Genomic DNA, 21025 nt, shown 5'->3' on the forward strand with positions numbered 1-21025 from the left:
ATCAGATTTCCGAAAATGATTGTATCACTTAACTTGTGCCTCATTTCTTATTTATTTATTTATTTAAATTTTATTTTTGGCTGCGTTGGGTCTTCGTTGCTGCACGTGGGCGTTTCTTTAGTTGCGGCAAGCGGGGGCTACTCTTTGTTGTGGTGCGCGGGCTTCTCATTGCAGTGGTTTCTCTTGTTGTGGAGCACAGGCTCTAGGTGCGTGGGCTCAGTAGTTGCAGCATGCGGGCTCTAGGGCGCACGGGCTTCAGTAGTTGTGGCATGCAGGCTCAGTAGTTGTGGCTTGCGGGCATAGTTGCTCCACGGCATGTGGGATCTTCCCGGACCAGGGCTCAAGCCCGTGTCCCCTGCATTGGCAGGCGGATTCTCAACCACTGCGCCACCAGGGAAGTCTGTGCCTCATTTCTTAAGAAGAACTAAGGTTCTCTGTCACACTGCTTGCCATGTTGTTGTTTTGTTTGTTTGTGTTTTTTAAATTTGTTTTAAAGTACTACATGAGCATTATAAATGCTGTTAAGCCAGCAGTGCTACAAAAGCTTGTCTTTACTGTTGCCTCGAAATCATTCTGCTCTCTGAATTGATTCTTTTTTCAAAGGTCATGTTTATCGAGGCATAACAGTAAAATTCACCCCTCTTTAAGTGTACACTTCTTTGAGTTTTGACGAGTGCACGTAATCATGAAACCACCACCACCACAATCAAGGTACGGAATAGTTTGATCACCCCCCAGATTTCCCTCCCATTCCTTTATAGTCAGCCTCTCCCTCCACCCCCAACTCCTGGCAACCACTTTGTCCCTGTACTTTTGCCTTTCCCACAATGTCAAATAAATGGAATCATGTTCCTAATTAACTCTTAATGTGAAGAAAACCTGGCAAAATTCTAAAATACGATTTTATTTCCAAAATGTGCGGATGTCATCACTTTCTTAGTGTCAGTTCTAGAGGAGTCATGTTTTTAGGAGGGAAAATGGTCATTTTGCTTGGCCATTGCCATCCAGTTTTTCCTTGCTACCTTAGGATTAGGGCTGTATACGCCCCGTGCACAGCCCATCTTCATTGCCCCAGGTACCTAGTACTAATTAGGTGGAGTAACCTCTAAGATGGGCATGCTCTGAGGGTATTTTAGATTTATAGGTTATTCTGTATTGGGTCTGACCAGTAGTTCTAAAGCTCAGAATTAAGTATTTTCTGAAACTTCCTATTAGTAGGGAAAATAACTTCTTAAAAAGTTAAGTAAATGCAAATTGCTTCCAATAAAATATTAGTTAGAATAGGCATATAAGTTTTTATTTGAATTGCCTGTGTGAGAACTGTCATTTTTGTACTTTTACAAAAAGCGTATTGTGGGAAGTAGGAAGAAAACCACTGCTGCCTCACAGAATTCTGCCTCATAGGATACCATCCCAGAAATGCACACAGCTTTCTGTCTGGGGATGTTTCAGATGCATGAATATTAGACGGAAGACATTAAAAATAATTGTATAGTGCCTAAGTACCGTTAACTAATGGTACTTTTTAACATTCCTGTGGCTGTATTTCTTTTTTTTTAATTGAAATATAGTTGATTTATACAATGTGTTAGTTTCTGCTGTAAGCAAAGTGATTCAGTTATACATATATATATTCTTTTTCATTATAGGTTATTACAAGATACTGTATATAGTTCCTTGTGTTATACAGTAGAACTTGTTGTTTATCTATTTTATATATAGTAGTTTGTATCTGCTAATCCCAAGCTCCTAATTTATCCCTCCCCCTACGTTCCCCTTTGGTAAGCATAGGTTTGTTTTTATGTCTGTGAGTCTGTTTCTATTTTATAAATAACTTCATTTGTATCATATTTTAGACTCCACATATAAGTGATATCATATGATACTTATTTTTCTTTCTCTGTCTGACTTCACTTAATACAGTAATCTCTAGGTCCATCCATATTGCTGCAAATGGCATTATTTCATTCTTTTTTATGGCTGAGTAGTATTCTGGTGTGTGTGTGTGTGTATGTATGTGTGTGTGTGTGTGTGTGTATGTGTATACAACACATCTTCTTTATCCATTCATCTGTCTGTGGACATTTAGGTTGCTTCCAAGTCTTGGCTGTTGTAAATAGTGCTGCTATTGAACATTGGGGTGCATGTGTCTTTTTGAATTAGAGTTTTCTCCGGGTATATGCCCAGGAGTGGGATTGCTGGATCCTATGACAACTCTATATTTAGTTTTTTAAGGAACCTCCATACTGTTCTCCGTAGTGGCTGCACCAATTTACATTCCCACCAACAGTGTAGGAGGGTTCCCTTTTCTCCACACCCTCTCCAGTATTTATTGTTTTGTGGACTTTTTAATGATGGCCATTCTGACTGGTGTGAGGTGGTACCTCATTGTGGTTTTGATTTGCATTTCTCTGATAATTAGCGATATTGAGCATCTTTTCATGTGCCTGTTGGCCATCTGTATGTCTTCTTTGAAGAAATGTCTATTTAGGTCTTCTGCCCATTTTTTTTTTTTTTGCGGTACGCGGGCCTCTCACTGCTGTGGCCTCTCCCGTTGCGGAGCACAGGCTCCGGACGCTCAGGCCCAGCGGCCATGGCCCGCGGGCCCAGCTGCTCCGCGGCATGTGGGATCCTCCCGGACCGGGGCACGAACCTGTGTCCCCTGCATCGGCAGGCGGGCCCTCAACCACTGCGCCACCAGGGAAGCCCCTCTGCCCATTTTTTGATTGGGTTGTTTGTTTTCCTCTGGCTATATTTCATTATTCTCTCAATCTCATGTGAAGATACAAAAAAAAGTATCATATACTAACCAACCAAAGAGAAACCTAAGGAAGATAAACAGTGTAGTTATCTCTGTTTATTAATCTCTAAATATTTTGAATTAGAGTTTTCTATATTAAAAGTTATTTTGTAGATTCGGTTTATTATCTTCAACATGTTAATACTGTTTTTTGATGAAAGGAAATGTGTCAGGTGGTAAATAGAGGGGATATTTTTGTTTGTCCTGATTGGTTTATTGAAATTTATGGAACTTAAAAAATTGGGGGCGGGGGGCTTTCTTTTTTTAAGGCTATGAAAATGATTCTGTGGAAGACTTGAAGGAGATGACTTCAATTACCTCTCGGAAGAGAGGTAAAAGGAGGTACTTCTGGGAGTATAGTGAACAACTCACACCATCACAGCAAGAGAGGATGCTAAGGCCATCTGAATGGAACAGAGATACCTTGCCAAGTAACATGTATCAGAAAAATGGCTTACATCATGGTAAGAGGGGATTGTGATCATGTCTGTTCCCTCCCTCCCTCCCTTCCTTTCTCTTGTTATTGAAATATAGGTGATGTGCAATATTATGTCAGTTTCAGGTGTATTACATTATGATGTGACATTTGCATGCACCATGATCACCATGATAAGTCTTGGTAACCATCAGTCCTGGATATTTCATGTCACTTTTAAATAGAGATAGTAAACCATAATGCTTAATCATTATACATTATATGTAGGTATTCAACCCTTCCTAGCAAATTGGAGAGTAGAACAGTAGAGCTGCTGTATTTACTATGACTGCTCTTCATTCACAAATAGCTTTTATCAGTATTGAGAGCCATCACCTAAACAGGGAGGAAAGCTTGTGTAAAAATGATTTCTAGTCACTTCTTGTTCTATATATCCTACCCAGGAAATGACCGAAGAGCCTGCCGATTCCTGACCTGTCACAGTTGCCATAAGCAAGAAGGGTTGGGGAAGAAGAGAATGGGCTCTAGCATCTCTGTCTTTCATTTTTGTCCAATCTCCAGGCCTAAATATAAACAGAGAGATTGGAATCAAAACGGTGGTGGAGAGAAAAGAGGAGAGAAAGGAAAGAAAGGAAGAACAATTGTGGAGAAAAGGAATGGAGCAGGAGGAATTGAATAGTAAGAGTCAGGAGAGGCTTATAATCTTAGGTAGGCCAGATTTTGAACTGTGAACCCAGGAGGATGTGATTGAGTAGAATTTCTTCTGCACAGATGTTTTTACCTTAATCCAAAGTCTGTACTGAGAAGGTGAGGGACACTAGTAGGCTTGGAGCTCAGTAAACAGTTTAGTAGTTGCTCATGCTACAGATATAAGTTGCTAAGCATTTTTGACACAGAAGTTGTATCAGAAGTATATTTGTGCCTCATTTTCCCTTTCCACTGGCACCCAGGTCTGTACTCTATTATCTTTCAGTGAATAAAGGCCTAGTTTTTGACTTCAGATTAATTTTCTACCAGAAATGAAAAGATGGGTCCAACAAGTAGGTCCAGGTAACATATAGTGAGTACTAAGAAAGTTGTTCAGGGTGTTGTAGTTCAGAGGACAGAGCCATTCCTCTTGCCTGCAGTGGTAGGGAAAGTCTTCTTGAGTCTTCTGTAATGTTATTTATCAAACTAACTGAAGACGTGGTTTCTGAAAAGGCAATACTTATTTGTTGGACTTTTGGGTCCAACACAGGAATATATATGTCTGACAAATTTTCAGTCATAGCAGCATAAATGTCTTGGTTTGGGTAAAATTTCCAGATTCGTTGCTGACCATATACTGTACCCTAGCCCTGATTTTTGTGTGCAGGTGAACTTGGACTCCAGTCCTGAGGTTTGAGATGCTTATTATTACTTCCATACAGATAATTAAGAATCCATCATACCAGGGCTAGAAACCTTAAGGTGGAGAAGGGTTGGGAAAAGCCTGGAGTTGTGCTCCATTACCCCCATTTCTTGCCATCACAAAGTGGGAAGGAGAGGAGGCCAGCCCTTCTAGCGTAGGTTGTTCACATGCTGAGACCTCTGAAAAAAGAAAAGGGGGGAGGGGAGAGATGGGTTTTTACATATGGCTATATAAAATGTATCTCTTGTTAAATAAAATGATCTCACTTAAACTTCTTTTAAACCATCTATAGGAAAATATGCAGTAAAGAAGTCACGGAGAACGGATGTGGAAGACCTGACTCCAAATCCTAAAAAACTACTCCAGATAGGCAATGAACTACGGAAACTGAATAAGGTGATTAGTGATCTGACTCCAGTCAGTGAGCTTCCCTTAACAGCCCGGCCAAGGTCAAGGAAGGAAAAAAATAAGCTGGCTTCCAGGTAAATGGTAATCATGTTTACTCATGTGATTGAAGTCTAGGAGGTGAGGTTAGACTTCAGTGAGCTTTCATAGAGGAGATGGCCCTCGGCCCTTTTTTCAGAAATATACTTTTATAAATACTACAATGAGAGTATTATAATTTTTCCTTTGAAAGTAAATGATGGTATTTATGCTTCATGGAAGAAGTTTTTAAAGGGGAGAGGTGAATGAACTCAAGTGCCTTATAGTATAAAAAGGAAAAATTTTATCATAGCTCTTTATTTTTTGTTTTGCAGTAAGTCACGTTTTTTTATTGAGGTATAACTTACCTGATAAATTCTTCACTTTCAGTGTATCCTTCTGTGAGTTTTGACAAGCATATCCAATTATGTAACCACAACCACAGTCAAGATATTGAACATTTTTATCACCTTAAAATATTTCCTTATGCCTCTTTGTAAAAGTGAACTCCCTCTCTCACCGCTAACTCCTCACAACCACCGATCTGTTTTCTGTTCCTACAGTTGCGCCTTTTCCAGAATATAGATGGAATCGTATTATATGCAGCCTTTTGAGTCTGGCTTTGATATCACACAGGACGAATTTGAGATTTATCATGTTGTGTGGAGGAGTATTGACAGTATTAGTCCTTTGAAGTGATACACTACAGTGTATCTGTTCGCCAGTTGAGGGATAGTTGAGTGGTTTCTAATTTTGTGCAATTATGAATAAAGTCACCATAAACATTCATCTGCAGTTGTTTATGTGAACATAAGTTTGCATTTCTCTTGGGTAAATTCCCAGGAGTGTGTGCTTAACTGTATAAGAAACTGCCAGAGTAGCTATTTCCAAGGTAATGAAGTAAATTAAAACAATATTTACTGTTTTCCGAAGTAGTTGTATGTACTGTTTTACATCCCCTCCAGCAACATACAAGGGTTACACTTATCTCACATCTTCTACACCACTTGGTATTGCCAGTTTTTGTTTGCTTATTTTGGTATACTAACCATAGCTTTATTTTTGAATCTATGCTGAAACTTTAAAAAATCAGTTTGGATAAATGATATTGTATGTTTTGGGGTGATGATTGAGGCCCTTGATACAAACATCAGTAGGCAGTGATTTTTGGTTGCTATTAGAAAATATCTGACAGCAGCAAAAAGAAGTATATTCTGAATGTTCCCTTTAAAAAAAAAAGTGAACTAATTGCTCCTTCCTTTCACAGGGCTTGTCGGTTAAAGAAAAAGGCACAGTATGAAGCTAATAAAGTGAAATTATGGGGCCTCAACACAGAATACGGTAAACCTACACTTTTAACAATTTGATTAACTTCCTTTTACCTTGCTGACCACTCTCTTTTTCTTTGGTTTTGTTATTTGCTTTCCCTGTATTCTGCCCAGCTTTAGGCCAGCCTCTTTTTTGTTCATCCATTCAGTAAGGTATATACTCACTCTTACTCATTCACGTCCTTCTCTTAGTATGTCTATCTGTGGTTCGCCAAGCCAAATCTCACCTCTATCCTAAAGAGCTCACCTCTTGTGACCATGGGTAATCTCTGACTTCCATTTTACAGTTGTGTGCTGGGTTAGCCAATTTTATTAACTAATGTATATTTTAACCTTTGAGTGGATAGTTTAGAAACATGTTTTACAAATGTGATTGTTCATTAGAATCATTTGTGTGTACATGTTAAACTGTAGATTTCTAGGCTTCTCCCCAGATACTCTGAACTGTAGTCTATGCAAGTAGAACCCAGGAATCCATATTTTTAACATTACCCCAGATTACCCTTTTTTTTTTAATTTAATTTATTTGTTTTTGGCTACGTTTTGGGTCTTCATTGCTGCGCACGGGCTTTCTCTAGTTGCAGTGAGTGGGGCCCACTCTTTGCTGCAGTGTGTGGGCTCCTCATTGCGGTGGCTTCTCTTGTTGTGGAGCACAGACTTTAGGTACGTGGACTTCAGTAGTTGTAGCATGCAGGCACGGTAGTTGTGTCTCGCGGGCTCTAGCGCGCAGGCTTGGTAGTTGTGGTGCACGGGCTTAGATGCTCCGCGGCATGTGGGATCTTCCCAGACCAGGGCTCGAACCCGTGTCCCCTGCATTGGCAAGCGGATTCTTAACCACTGTGCCACCAGGGAAGCCCCTACCCCAGATTACTCTTATGCAACCATCCTGGTACATATTTGGGAATCATTGGTTTAGATCAGTGCTTCCCAATCTTTCACATCACGGCACATGCAGAAAACTATCATCTCTAAGGCATCCTGGAGTATAACAGAGTAGGCTGCTGATGGGAGGAGGCCCTTTTGGGCTGAGACAATCATTATCTCATACACCTGGAACCTTTCTACAGCGAACTAGCGGGTTGGAAAGCTCTGCTTTTGATCTTCTGTAATAAGAACCACCCCTTCTTTCCCCCTTGCTCTGTTACTCTTCCTTAAGCCTGGTAGCATAAGAGCTCATATGTTACTTTGCCTCTAAAATTGTCCTCTTCACTGTGTTGCTCTTGGGCTAAATTGTATCTGAAAGTGGAACAGTGGCTAAATGATCGATTATTATTTGTTTCCAGAGGTTTTCTTAAGTCCAGCATGATGTCTGGCACATAAGTGCTCAATAAATGTTGTGGAGTTTTTTCTTAATCCTTTATCTTGGTTATCTTGTTTCCATTTGTGAGGACAGAAAGAGGATTTCCAACTGTGATGTTTACAACTTGTGAAAGGAACTGATGGTTTTATTTATTAATGACCACACAGGCATTCTAATCAAGGTAAATGAATTAGGTAAAACAATAGTTGGTTTTTTGGAATGGAGATCTGCCCATTTTCCTATTATTCGTTCTTGCTTATTGAAGCATTTTGACCTTGAGCTCTGTGAGTATATATATGATTGCAGTGTCATGGACATTCATATTTCATTTTAGAACCCAGCTGACTCACACTGCAGGGAAATGTGCTGAGCTCCTGGGAGCCTTCTGGTCTCTTTTTCTCTGGACACATGTAGGCATATATCTGTGTGTTATTCAGTTAATAAATTTATCCATAATGATGTACATCTGTGTGGCCATATATTTTTGCATTTGTATATATGTACATGCATGCCCACGCACACGTGCTTTCTGTCTGTGATGTAAATATACTCTGGGGTGTGGAACAATTGGGGAATTGGTAAGGGCCAGGAATATGTGTATTTCTGAATGTGTTGTTCTATCTCAAATTGAGTTTTTGATGGCCTTAAATGTTTCTTGTTTCCAAAGCTAGCTTAAAGCCTCTAGATATTTTCATGTAGGAAAAGTCCTGTCTTTATTTTTTATTTATTTATTTTAACATCTTTATTGGAGTATAATTGCTCCACAATGGTGTGTCAGTTTCTGCTTTACAACAAAGTGAATCAACTATACACATACACACATCCCCATATCTCCTTCTCCCTCTTGCATCTCCCTCCCACCCTCCCTATCCCACTCCTCTAGGTGGTCACAAAGTACCTAGCTGATCTCCCTGTGCTATGTGGCTGCTTCCCAGTAGCTAGCTACTTCACGTTTAAAAGGTAGCATTTTCTTCTCAATTAGTCAGCATGGAGGAAAAGGATCTTCTCATTCATTTATTTCTCTTCCACTTCTGTCTTACTAGCTTCTCTTCTCCAGTCTGGGGAAGAGCAGCTTCGACTATTGGTTTAGAAGACATCTCAGAAGCAATGAAATACTCCTGTGTAGTTTGCCACATGTAGTCTGAAAGTTCTTCCCGGAGTTTCTGATACATCTCTCAAGGGAATGGTGCCCTTGATTCCTCTAAATATCTGGGAGTCACTCTGTTACTGCTTTGTGGAACACTTTTATCCGTTACCTATCTATTTTTTTTGTGTGTGTGTGTGGTACGCGGCCTTTCACTGTTGTGGCCTCTCCCATTGTGGAGCACAGGCTCCGGACGCGCAGGCTCAGCGGCCACGGCTCACGGGCCCAGCCGCTCCGCGGCATGTGGGATCTTCCCGGACTGGGGCATGAACCTGTGTCCCCTGCATCGGCAGGCGGACTCAACCACCGCGCCACCAGGGAAGCCCTGTTACCTATCTGTTGACCCAATGGTTTCTAGAATTTGTGATTTACAAATTGGTGACATCGGAAAAAGATTTTGGGACTTGGGAACCATAGTGTTGCCAACTTTATATTTTGCTACATGAAGACATTAAAAGGAACATCATCTACAATTACTGTCATTTCATACAAGGAAGAATGTTTTAGTATTAGAAAATTGAGACAGGTATAATTTCAGAGTAAAGTTAGCTTTATGAAAAAATGTACTCTGTTGTCCTTATCCTTTTAAATTTGTCATCAACTAGCACCGTTCCAAGGACTAGCTTCAGGGCCCAGGACTGTCCTACTCATCCCGTCCTATCCTGCCGAACCTCCTCCTCCTATTGATTCCTTCTACCAAAGCTCGCAAGAAGCTGCTCCGTGAGTCAAATGTAGATTTGTTGACTCAGAATGAAAAGTAAAGCTACTAAGAGGATTGGACGTTCATCCTGATTGACATATTTTATCCCTAAGCAAGCTACGTGAGAAAATTAAGACTGGAAGATTCTTGGATGAACATAGAATCAAAACAGGAGGGATCTGTTAGAGATTTAAAGTTTGGCCTCACTTTCTGAGCCAGATGCCTCCGCTTCCTCACCCAGAAGGTTTTGATGTTGTTAGAACCCTTCACCTCTGCCCTCCCTCCCCCCAGGGCCTGGCATGGACACTGCCCAGGTTGAGAAGAGCTGTTCTGCTCTGTTTCAATTTTGATTTTACAGTGGGTTTTTTTTTCTTTCTTTTTAAAAGTGGCCTGATGTACTTTACCTGTTGAAGATGGGGGAACCTCATTGCTTCTCATAAGTCCAGCCTGCATGTAAATGTCCTTTTATTTGAATAAATGGTGTTCTCTCTCAGTTATTCGAGAAGAAGCATAAATTTCTTGTTTCATGTGATTTAGGGAGTCAGCTGTGCTTTCCTTGTTTAGTGACACGTTTTATATATATTGTGCCTGCATGTAGTTTTAAGCTGCCTCCCCACCCCCCCACCCCCAGTTATTTCTGACTTCCCTCTTCAATATTAGTCTAGATTGCTCTCTTCCAAGTATTACAAGGTTAGGAATAACACATCACTGATTTCAAAGCAGTGTCTGAAGTAGTAGAGATTTATTTCAGACCATAGGAATCCTGTGTGTTGAAATTGGAGATGTGTTCCCTCCTGCAACTTTATTGAGGTATAATTGAAGTACAGTAACTCTACATATTTAAAGAGTATTATTTGGTTAGTTTGGACATATGTATATACATGTGAAACCAATCACGATAATGAACACTTTGATCACCTCCACAAGTTTCATAGTGCCCCTTTGTAAGCTAACCCTCCCTCCATTCCTATCCCTTAGTAGCCCCGATCTGCTTTCTGTCACTGTAGATTAGTTTACATTTTCAAAATTTTATATTAATGGAATCCTACCATACATTCTCTTTTTTTTTGCCTGGCTACTTTCACTCTGAATAATTATTTTAAAATTTCTCCATGTCATCTATATCAATAGTTAAATCCTTTTCATTGCTGAGTAGTATTCCATTGTGTTAGATATATTACAGTTTCTTTATCCATTCACCTATTGATGGATACTTGGGTTGTTTGCTTTTGCTGTAACAGAGCTGCTGTGAATATTTCCGTACAAGTGTTTGGGTGGACATATATTTTAATCTCTCTTGGTTAAATACCTATGAGTAGCTGTATAGGAAATCGCCAAACTGTTTTCCAAGTAGCTGTACCATTTTACATTCTCAAAAACAGTGTATGAAGGTTCTAGTTGGTCCATATCCTTGCCAACAACGCTTGGCAAGGTCAATCTTCTTACTTTTAACCAACCTAATGGGTGGTATGTGGCAGTATCTCATTGTGGTCTTAATTTGTATTTCTTTGATTAATGATGAACATCTTTACTGTACTTACTGACTATTCATATACTTTGTGTGTATATGTGAAGTATCTATTAAAATATTTTGCCATTTAAAAATTTTGTCTTCTAAAAGTTCTTTATTCTAGATACAAGCTCTTTGTCTGATATATGTATTGACAATATTTTATACTAGTCTTTGGATTTCCTTTTTGTTTTCTCACTGACATCTTCCAAAGAGCAAAAATTTTCAATTTTGATGAAGACCAATTTGTCAGTCTTTCCTTTTATATTTTACATTTTTGTGTGTTCTAATTAGAAACTTTGCCAACTCCAAAAATTGTATTTTCTTGTATATTTTCTCCTAGGATTTATATAGTTTTAGGTTTTACAGTTAAGTTTATGAGATCTTTTTCAGGTTAATTTTTATGTATGGTGTAAGCTAAGAGTTGATTTTCTTTCCCCATATGAATATCCAGTTGATCAAGCACCAGTCATTGAAAGAACTTTCCTTTCCCCATTGAATTGTTTTTGCACCTTTATCAGATCAGTTGATCCTATATGTATGGGTCTACTTCTGGACTCTATTCTGTTCCATTGATCTATTTGTCTATCTTTATGTGAATATACAGTGTCTTACTGTAGTTGTATATAGTAGATTGTGAAAGTCAGGCAGTGTTAGTCCTTGTTAGTCTTCTAATTTTGTTCTTTCAAAGTTGTTTTGGCTATTCTAGGTCCTTTGCATGACCATATAAATTTTGGAATCAGTTTATCACTTTTTACAAAAAAAGTTTCTTGAAATTTTGATTGGAATTGCTTTGAATTTGTAGATCAATTTGGAGAGGATTATCATCTTAACAAAATGGAGGCTTCCTATCCATGAACTTGGTTTCTCTTTCCATCTAGTTAGGTCTTCTTTAATTTCTCTCTGACTTGTTATATAGTTTTCAATGTAGAGTGCTTGACCATCTTTTGTTAGATTTATTCCTAAGTATTTTATACTTTTTGGTGCTGTTGTAAATTGACTCATTTTTGAAATTTCAAATTCTTTCTTGGTAGTATATAAAATGAATTTTTGTGTATTACTCTCATACCTTATTTTCTTGCTAAATTTATTAGTTCCAGTAGTAGATATTCCAGTAGATGCCTTGTAATTTTCTATTTAAGCAGTCATCATCTGCAAATAGAAATGGCTTTATTTATCCCCTTCTGATCTTTATGCCTTTTAACTCTTTTTCTTGCCTTGTTGCAATGTCTAAGACATTTGAATAAAAGTGGTGACTGCCTTGTTTGCAGGGGAAACTTTGACCTTTAAGTTGATATTGGCTGTAGGCTTTTTTGTAGATGAGATGCTCTCTATTATTTTGAGTAAGTTTCCTTCTTTTCCTAGTTTTATTTATCATGAATAGATATTGAATACTGTCATTTTCTTTCCTTTTTTTTTTTGCATTTATTGGAACAATCACATTGTTTTCCTTTATTCTGGTAATGTATCACATATTCCCCTGTTAATATGGTGAATTATATTAACTAATTTTTTATTAAACCAACCTTGCATTCTTGGAATAAACTCTATTTGGCTATGATGCATTTTCCTTTTTATATTAGAGTCTATTGAAAATATTTTGTAAGATTCTATTCCAATATTTTAAGTTGGATCCTGTTGTTAATATTTTGTCAAGGATTTTTGTATCTATATTCAAGAGGGTTATTAGTCTGTGATTTTCTTTTTTTGTAATGTCTTAGTCAGGTTTTGGTATTTGAGGATACTAGCCTTAGAGAATGAATCCAGCCATGATCTTTCTTCCTTTTTTTTTTGAAAGTTTGATGAAATTAATTTTATTTCTTCATTGTGCATTTGATAGAATTTTCCATTAACACCCTCTGCGTTTTCTTTGGGGAATACTTTTTGATAAATTCAATTCCTTTATTAGAAATGAGCTGTTCAGATTTTCCATTTCTTCTTGTGAAGTGGCATTTTCAATAAATTTGCCCATTTCATCCAAGTTTTTAAATTTGTTAGCATAGCATTTTCTTATTATCCTTTTAATGGGTGTATTCTGAAGTGATAACCCCCTTTTTCATTCTAGGTAGAGGTGATCAAGCTGTCTAGCTGGGGATGGGGATGAGGGTGGGAGTGGGTATCAATTTTGTTGGTATTTTCAAAGAACCAGCTTTTGGCTTTGTTAACTTTCTCTGTTTTGTGTTTGTGTTCTGTTTTATTGATTTCTGCTCTTATCTTTATTATTTCCCTCCTTATTTACTTTTGGTTAACTTTGCTCTTTTTTTTTTAAAGCTTCTTAAGGTGGGGAAATTTGTTGTTGTTGTTTTTTAATTTATTTATTTTATTTATGGCTGCGTTGGGTCTTCGTTGCTGTGCACGGGCTTTCTCTAGTTGCGGTGAGGGGGGCTACACTTCGTTGCGGTGCGTGGGCTTCTCATTGCGGTGGCTTCTCTTATTGCGGAGCGCGGGCTCTAGAGCGCAGGCTCAGTAGTTGTGGCGCACGGGCCACAACTACTCTGCGTTGCTCCGCGGCACGTGGGATCTTCCCGGACCAGGGCTCGAACCCGGGCTCGAACCCGTGTCCCCTCCATTGGCAGGAGGATTCTTAACTACTGCGCCACTGGGGAAGCCCGGGAAAATTGTTTTTAAAGCTTTGTCTTTGAAGGGCTTTGTTCGATTTATTTAATAAACATTTACTAAGACCCTATGAGTCAACATACCAGGCATTGTCATAGCTGTGAAGACAAGTAGGGCAAATTGCTTACAGGATAGTGGACATTGATACATGTCTACAATCTGTTATCAGAAGTGGCACATCGTTTGATTATTAGTCTCTTTGGATAAGAAAGCTTACAACCATCACTGCTTAATGTTTTCTTATATGTTCTTCATTTTTGAGTATCTGTTATTACATAATTAAAAGTAAATTCTTCCATGTTAATGACATGCTCCAACTGTCCTGTTCCGTCTTACAGATAATTTATTGTTTGTAATCAACTCCATCAAGCAAGAGATTGTAAACCGAGTACAGAATCCAAGAGAGGAGAGAGGACCCAACATGGGACAGAAGCTTGAAATCCTCATTAAAGATACTCTTGGTAAGAAGAATACTGGATAAACTAATAACAACTAATAACGTATAGTGTAAGGTATATGATTCAAGGGAATATTCAAAATTCTTTTAAGGAAAAACTCAAGTGCTCTCATTGTAGTTACCTCCCTTTATGAGAAGATTTGTCTTTTGAGAGTTAGCATTCATAAACATGTTCTGCTGGTTACCACGATTGATTGATTGATTGATTGATTGATAGACAAGAAGTGATTTATCAGGACGCTTACTAGGCTTACAAGTGGGCAGGTGAGCATTGCGCTGCCCCACAATTTATTATTTAGACTTCATTACTGAACTATTTTAACACTTAGGAAAGATAAACTTCTAGCAACTTTAACCTTCTGTGGGGAAAATAAAGATCCCTGACCTTGTCAAGCCTTCAGTATATACTTCAATAGGGGTTCTTACCTATTTGTTTTACTCTCACAGGATTCTAACAGACTTGATTATCTGGTTTTCCATCCCTGAACAGATTATACCACATGGGGAAGAACAGAGAGGCAGGCATCCAGAAGTCAGGCAGAGTGATACCTGACAGGGAGGGTAGAGGTAGCTAATGTAGACAAAGACATGCAAACCCTAGGGGCCCCAGGAGCTTGGCTGCCGTAGGAGCAAATCACCCTATGATCAGTAGCATCCCAAGGGCATTACAGCATAACACAAGCCATGAAAACCCTAAAGCATCATAAAATTGTTTCAGCTATATTATATGTTCTTTGTTTAACAGTTTTTATTCTAGGACTGTCTCTTAAAAACTGGTTCTTACATAGTTGTTGTGTAGAGTAGTAAATTTCACTTACCTGAGAATTTTCTTCCAGTTCATTTTTCCCCAGGATGCTGACTGTATATTGAATCACGTCACTTAAAAGAATTACAGCTTACTTTTCAATCATTGATTAGTTATTTACCTGAATTTTAGAGTGCCAAACACTATAATTTAAAAAAATTTTTAAATTGTAAATATCTTAGAATTTGTTAAGACAATTTTTCTGACTTCCAGTTATTATAAATTCATTCATTCCACAAAATTTTTTCAATGCCTACTATGTTGCCAGGTGTTGGGGGATACAGGGGTTAAGTAGAGACTTGGTTGCTACTCTTCTTAGATGCTTGTAGTCTAAAAATGGAAGGCAAAGAATAGAAAACCAAAAATAATAATAATAACATTGTGGTAACTGCTATGAAGAAATCAACAACATGCTTAGATGCAGTAGAGTGAGCAAGAATATTTTATTTCTACTTATACAGAAATGCTCCTGTATACCAAATCTGCTACCCAAATCATTGCATTTTCTTTAATTGAAAATAAATACACATTTAATGCTTCCATGCACTTAGTAAGTTTCTTATGGTTTTTGAAATATCTTATTAATTTTTCTTGTCAGCATTGTGTTCATACTGAACGTAAAATATACTAGTGTTTCTGTAGGGCAATTTGGAATCATTAGTAAAATTAGCAAGGCATATAGATTTTAACCCTACAATTTCATGAAATTTGACAACTTTTATGTTTAAAGGCCAAAGGAGAAGATCTAAAAGAGAGATTAAGAGATGAGAAAAGAGAATTCCTTAGTCTAGGAAGGGATAAACAGCTAGCATTTATATAGTACTTACTATGATCCAGGATCTGTCTACTCAGATTTAGTGATTTACTTCAACAGTTCTGTGAAGAAGGTATTATTATCCTGGTTTTACAGCTGAGGAATTGGAAACCCAACAAGGTATTAAGTAACTTGCCACAAGTCCTACAGCCAGCAGGTGGCAGGACTAGGAGCTAGAAGTAAGTGCTCCTAGTTGCAAGTGCTTGCACTGTACCCATGGATCATCACTTGGCCCTGTCATCTGACACTCATCTCTAGATAGTTTCTGAACTGTATAGTTCCCAAGTGGCCCACTAATTGCCTCATCCAGTAGACTTACTTGAGAATTTATTTTTCTTGACATTCTGTGTAACATTTGATTCTTTTGAGCATTTATCTTCATTCTTAAAACATTTTCTTTATCTTAAGGTACTTTAGGTTCTGCATGCCTTGTTTCCTATCTTTTTACACACAAAATGCTAGTGGTTTCTCTGTGGCTCTAGCAATACCCACTGGGCATGTGCAGAAATTAAGATATGTTTTCAAAAAACAAAAGCTCATTTAGCATAATGGTTAAAATCAGAATATTTGAAATCAGTTCTAGATTCAAGTCCTGGCCCTGCCACTTACTACCTGAGGACCCTAGGGAAGTAACTTCACTTCCCTCAACCTAATTTTATTCGTCTATAATATAAAATGTGGACAGTTGTGTGGATTAAATGGAAAGAGTGCATGTAAAGCACTTAGCATACTGCTGAACACAAATTCTCAATACTTAGTAAGTATTAGTTGTTGATGTTACCATGTTACATCGTAAACATTTTTAAATTTATTTATTTATTTATTTTTGGCTGTGTTGGGTCTTCGTTTCTGTGCGAGGGCTCTCTCTAGTTGCGGCACGCGGGGGCCACTCTTCATCGCGGTGTACGGGCCTCTCACTATTGCGGCCTCTCTTGTTGTGGAACACAGGCTCCAAGCGCGCAGGCTCAGTAGTTGTGGCTCACGGGCCTAGTTGCTCCGTGGCATGTGAGATCTTCCCAGACCAGGGCTCGAACCCGTGTCCCCTGCATTGGCAGGCAGACTCTCAACCACTGTGCTACCAGGAAAGCCCACACCGTAAACATTTGAATTTTTTTCCTTAAAAGAATTTTATTTCTACATTGTCTTCCTGTTTTAGGTAGAGAGAGGAATTTAATGTTATAAGAAAAAATTCTTCCTGCCTTTTTATTTTTTAACTTAAAGGTCTTATATATTGATAAGTTTGTGTTTTCCCTTTGTACCTGATTCTCAGTTTTACCAGATACAATCCTTGACTCACATTTTCCTGCCTTGAGTATTTTAAATATGTTTCTCCATTTTTATTTTGGCATAAAGTGTTGCTATTGAAAAGCTAATAATTGCCTAATTTTTTCCCCTTATGCCATTTGCTATTTTTGCCCAGATGTCAACAGGATTTTTTCTTTTTCTTTAAATCCTAGTAATTTTTCTAGACCATGGCTTGGAGTTGGTCATTTTAGGTTGATATTCTCATATACACTCTGTGCTCTTTCAGTAAGTAGCTTCACATCTTTTTAATTTTTATTTATTTTTAAAATTTCTTTATTTAATTGATTTATTTTTGGCTGCGTTGGGTCTTTGCTGCTGTGCGCGGGCTTTCTCTCGTTGCAGTGAGCGGGGGCTACTCTTTGTTGCGGTGTGCGGGCTTCTCATTGCGGTGGCTTCTCTTGTTGCAGAGCACAGGCTCTAGGCGCCTGGGCTTCAGGAGTTGTGGCTCACGGGCTCTGGAGTGCAGGCTCAGGAGTTGTGGCGCATGGGCTTAGTTGGTCTGCGGCATGTGGGATCTTCCTGGACTGGGGCTCGAACCCATGTCCCCTGCATTGGCAGGCAGATTCTTAACCACTATGCCACCAGGGAAGCCCATATGTTTTTAATATTTGATTTGTTCCCTTGCTTTGGTTTTCTTCTTTGGGGACTCTTACTATTTGTGGGTTGGATCTTCTTTGCCTATCTTCAGTATTTTCTGAAGTATATTCACTTTTTCTCAAATTAAAAAAAAAAATCTCTTAATTTCTTTCTTATTTTAAAATTCTTTCCCTTTTCACTGCTGTTTCTCTTAAATGCGTTATCTGTTGTGTTTATTTGCGGCTCTTATATCCTTTTAGATTTGTTTTAATTTCAGGAGTTAATTTTTTCATTTTGCTTCTAATTTTTTTTGAGGTGTGATTGACATAACATTATATTAGTTTCAGGTGTATAATGTACTGATTTGATAATGGTATATATTGCAAAATGATCACCACAGTAAGTCCAGTTAGCATCCGTCAATATACATAGTTACAAAATATTTTTTTCTTGTGATGAGACCTTTTAAGATCCTCTCTCCTACCTGCTTTTAAATATGCGGTACAGTATTATTAACTACAGTCACCATGCTGTACGTTACATCCCCTTCATTATGGATTATAGTCTTTATCATCAAGAAGCACACATCTTTTGTCTTGTTTACAGCTTTTCCCTGAATTCAATCTTGTCTGATCTCACAATCATGAATGTAACTTTCTTATTATTTATCTTTGCTTGGTAGCCTTCCCTTTTATTTTCACTTTCTGAATTACTTTATATGAGATACATCTCTTTTTAAAAGATCTTAATTAGATTAAAATTTAAATTTAATTTCGATTTGCATACCATAAAATTCACTCCTAGATTTTTATATGTAACTTGTAGTTTGATTTTCTTTATTAGTCAGTCTAGTAGTTTTTCTTCAATGGATGAGTTTAGCTCATTTTTATTTTATTTTATTTTTGGCTGCTTTGGGGCTTCATTGCCGCGTGCGGGCTTTCTCCATTTGCGGTGGCTCCTCTTGCTGCAGAGCACGGGCTCTAGGCTCACGGGTTTCAGTAGTTGTGGTGCACAGGCTCAGTAGTTGTGGCTCTCAGGCTCTAGAGCTCAGGCTCAGTAGTTGTGGTGCACAGGCTCTAGGGCGCGTGGGCTTCAGTAGTTGTGGCTCGTGGGCTTGGTAGGTGTGGCTCGCGGGCTCTAGAGCGCAGGCTCAGTAGTTGTGCACGGGCTTAGCTGCTCTGCGGCATGTGGGATCTTCCTGGACTAAGGATTGAATCCGTGTCCCCCGCATTGGCAGGCGGATTCTATTTTTTTTTTTAATTTTTATTTATTTATTTATTTAGGGCTGTGCTGGGTCTTTGTTGCTGCACACGGGCCTTCTCTAGTTGCAGTGAGTGGGGGCTACTCTTCGTTGCGGTGTGCGTGCTTCTCATTGTGGTGGCTTCTCTTGCTGCGGAGCACAGGCACTGGCTCATGGGCTTCAGTAGTTATGGCTCGTGGGCTCTAGAGTGCAGGCTCAGTAGTTGTGGTGCACAGGCTTAGTTGCTCCGCAGCATGTGGGATCTTCCCGGACCAGGGCTCAAACCCATGTCCCCTGCATTGTCAAGCGGATTCTCAACCACTGTGCCACCAGGGAAGCCCGGCAGGTGGCTTTTTAACCACTGTGCCACCAGGGAAGTCCCAGCTCATTTTTATTTATTGATGTATGTTTGGTTTTATTTCTGTTATCAAAAGAGCTGTTAGGATTTGTTCATATGGCTTTCTTGTCTTTTTATGTCATTCACTGTATGATCCATTATTATTATAGTTTCATTTTGTATGTGTCCTCTGATTATTTTCAAGCTCTACATTTTTGTCTTGCAGGTTCACTTTTTAGCTAATAACATGTATACTTAATTTTTTTCTCAACTTTTCATTTAAGATATCAATCCTACAAGAAAAGTAGAAAGAAATAGTCCAGTGAACACCTGCGTGTCATTCCGCTAGATTCACCAGCTGTTAATATTTTTGCTGCATTTGCTTTATTTCTGCCTCTGTGTACATTTTTTTCCCTATATATTTGAAGGTAGCTTATAAACATATGAATCTTCATCCATAACTACTACTTCAGCATGTATTTCTCAAGAACAAGGACACTTTCTTACTTAGACACAATACTGGTATAACTTCCATTGATGTGACATCTATATGGAGTCCATATTTAAATTTCTCCAGTTGTCTCAGTAATGTCCTTTATAACCTTTTTGTTTGTTTTTGATCCAATTAAGGATCATGAGTTGCATTTAGTTGTGTCTTTTTTTTTTTTTGTCTCCTTTAATCTAGATCAGTCTCCCAGGCTTTTTTTTTTTTTTTTTTTTTTTTTTTTTTTTGCGGTACACGGGCCTCTCACTGTTGTGGCCTCTCCTGTTGCGGAGCACAGGCTCCGGATGCGCAGGCTCAGTGGCCATGGCTCACGGGCCCAGCCGCTCCACGGCACGTGGGATCTTCCCAGACCGGGGCACGAACCCGTGTCCCGTGCATCGGCAGGCGGACTCTCAACCACTGCGCCACCAGGGAAGCCCTCCCAGGCTTTTTTTCTTCCATAAAAAATCCAGGTAGTTGATCTTGTAAAATGTCCCAACATTTGAATTCATCTGTTTGCCCATGATTAGTTACAGTTAAATTTTCTTGGCAAGAATACATTGTAGGTTATATATCCTTCTCATTATGTCAATCAAGAAACAGTATCAGTTTGTCCCGTTATTGGTCAGGCTGTTTTTGATCACATGGTTAAGGTGGTGTCAATTTTCTGTTTTTTACAGTATCTTTTGACTTCTTATGAGCAATTACTGCATAGTATTTTTCTGCTTCCATCTCCTTTAATTGCTCAGTTTTGTATTACATTTAAAACACGTACACCTCTGTTATGTAAAATCAATATATCAAATATCTTTGACCTCAGCTATAGAGGATGAGGAAGATGAAAAAATCAACACACCTGCAGTGTCTCCCACCTTTCCCTCTTCTCTTCCAAGTTTGCTTATTTATCCACCTTTCTTTAAAATGAAGAAAAAGGAAAGCAAAATTGATCCAGTCATTATAAAAATGAATGAAAACATCCTTCAGGTATATATTTTCAGACACGTGGGTGAAGCCCATCCATGAGATGTAGTGAGGTTGGAGCAGTTGGAAGAGACTGGTGGTTTGATCCTTCTGATCTTGTAGGCTCTACTTATGGTGGGTAGAATTATTTTCTGGGCTGCAGTAGCAAACAGCAGAACACTCATCTGGGACCAGTGTCTAGCTGAGAGTCACCCCTGACCCTCAGATTTTCCTACTCCTCACTTTCATATGTGTCTAAGTGTGCCTATTATTCTTTTCTTCAGGTCTCCCAGTTGCTGGGCAAACTTCAGAATTTGTTAACCAAGTGTTAGAGAAGACTGCGGAAGGCAATCCCACTGGAGGCCTTGTAGGACTAAGGATACCAACATCAAAAGTGTAA

General features: G+C 38.7%; 1 protein-coding gene across 1 annotated transcript in view; it reads left to right on the forward strand.

The window, feature by feature from the left end:
* CREBRF (CREB3 regulatory factor) overlaps nt 1-21025 on the forward strand; it is a gene marked incomplete at both ends in the record, with an annotated part of 28282 nt that extends 7257 nt beyond the window's left edge. The window contains 5 exons of the mRNA XM_079701420.1: nt 3070-3264; nt 4919-5108; nt 6317-6390; nt 13986-14108; nt 20910-21025. Coding sequence (XP_079557546.1) covers nt 3070-3264; nt 4919-5108; nt 6317-6390; nt 13986-14108; nt 20910-21025 — 698 coding nt within the window. The remainder of the gene's footprint in view (nt 1-3069; nt 3265-4918; nt 5109-6316; nt 6391-13985; nt 14109-20909) is intronic.

Source organism: Hyperoodon ampullatus, assembly GCF_949752795.1.
Source record: "Hyperoodon ampullatus genome assembly, chromosome: 4".
Taxonomy (NCBI): Eukaryota; Metazoa; Chordata; class Mammalia; order Artiodactyla; family Ziphiidae; genus Hyperoodon; species Hyperoodon ampullatus.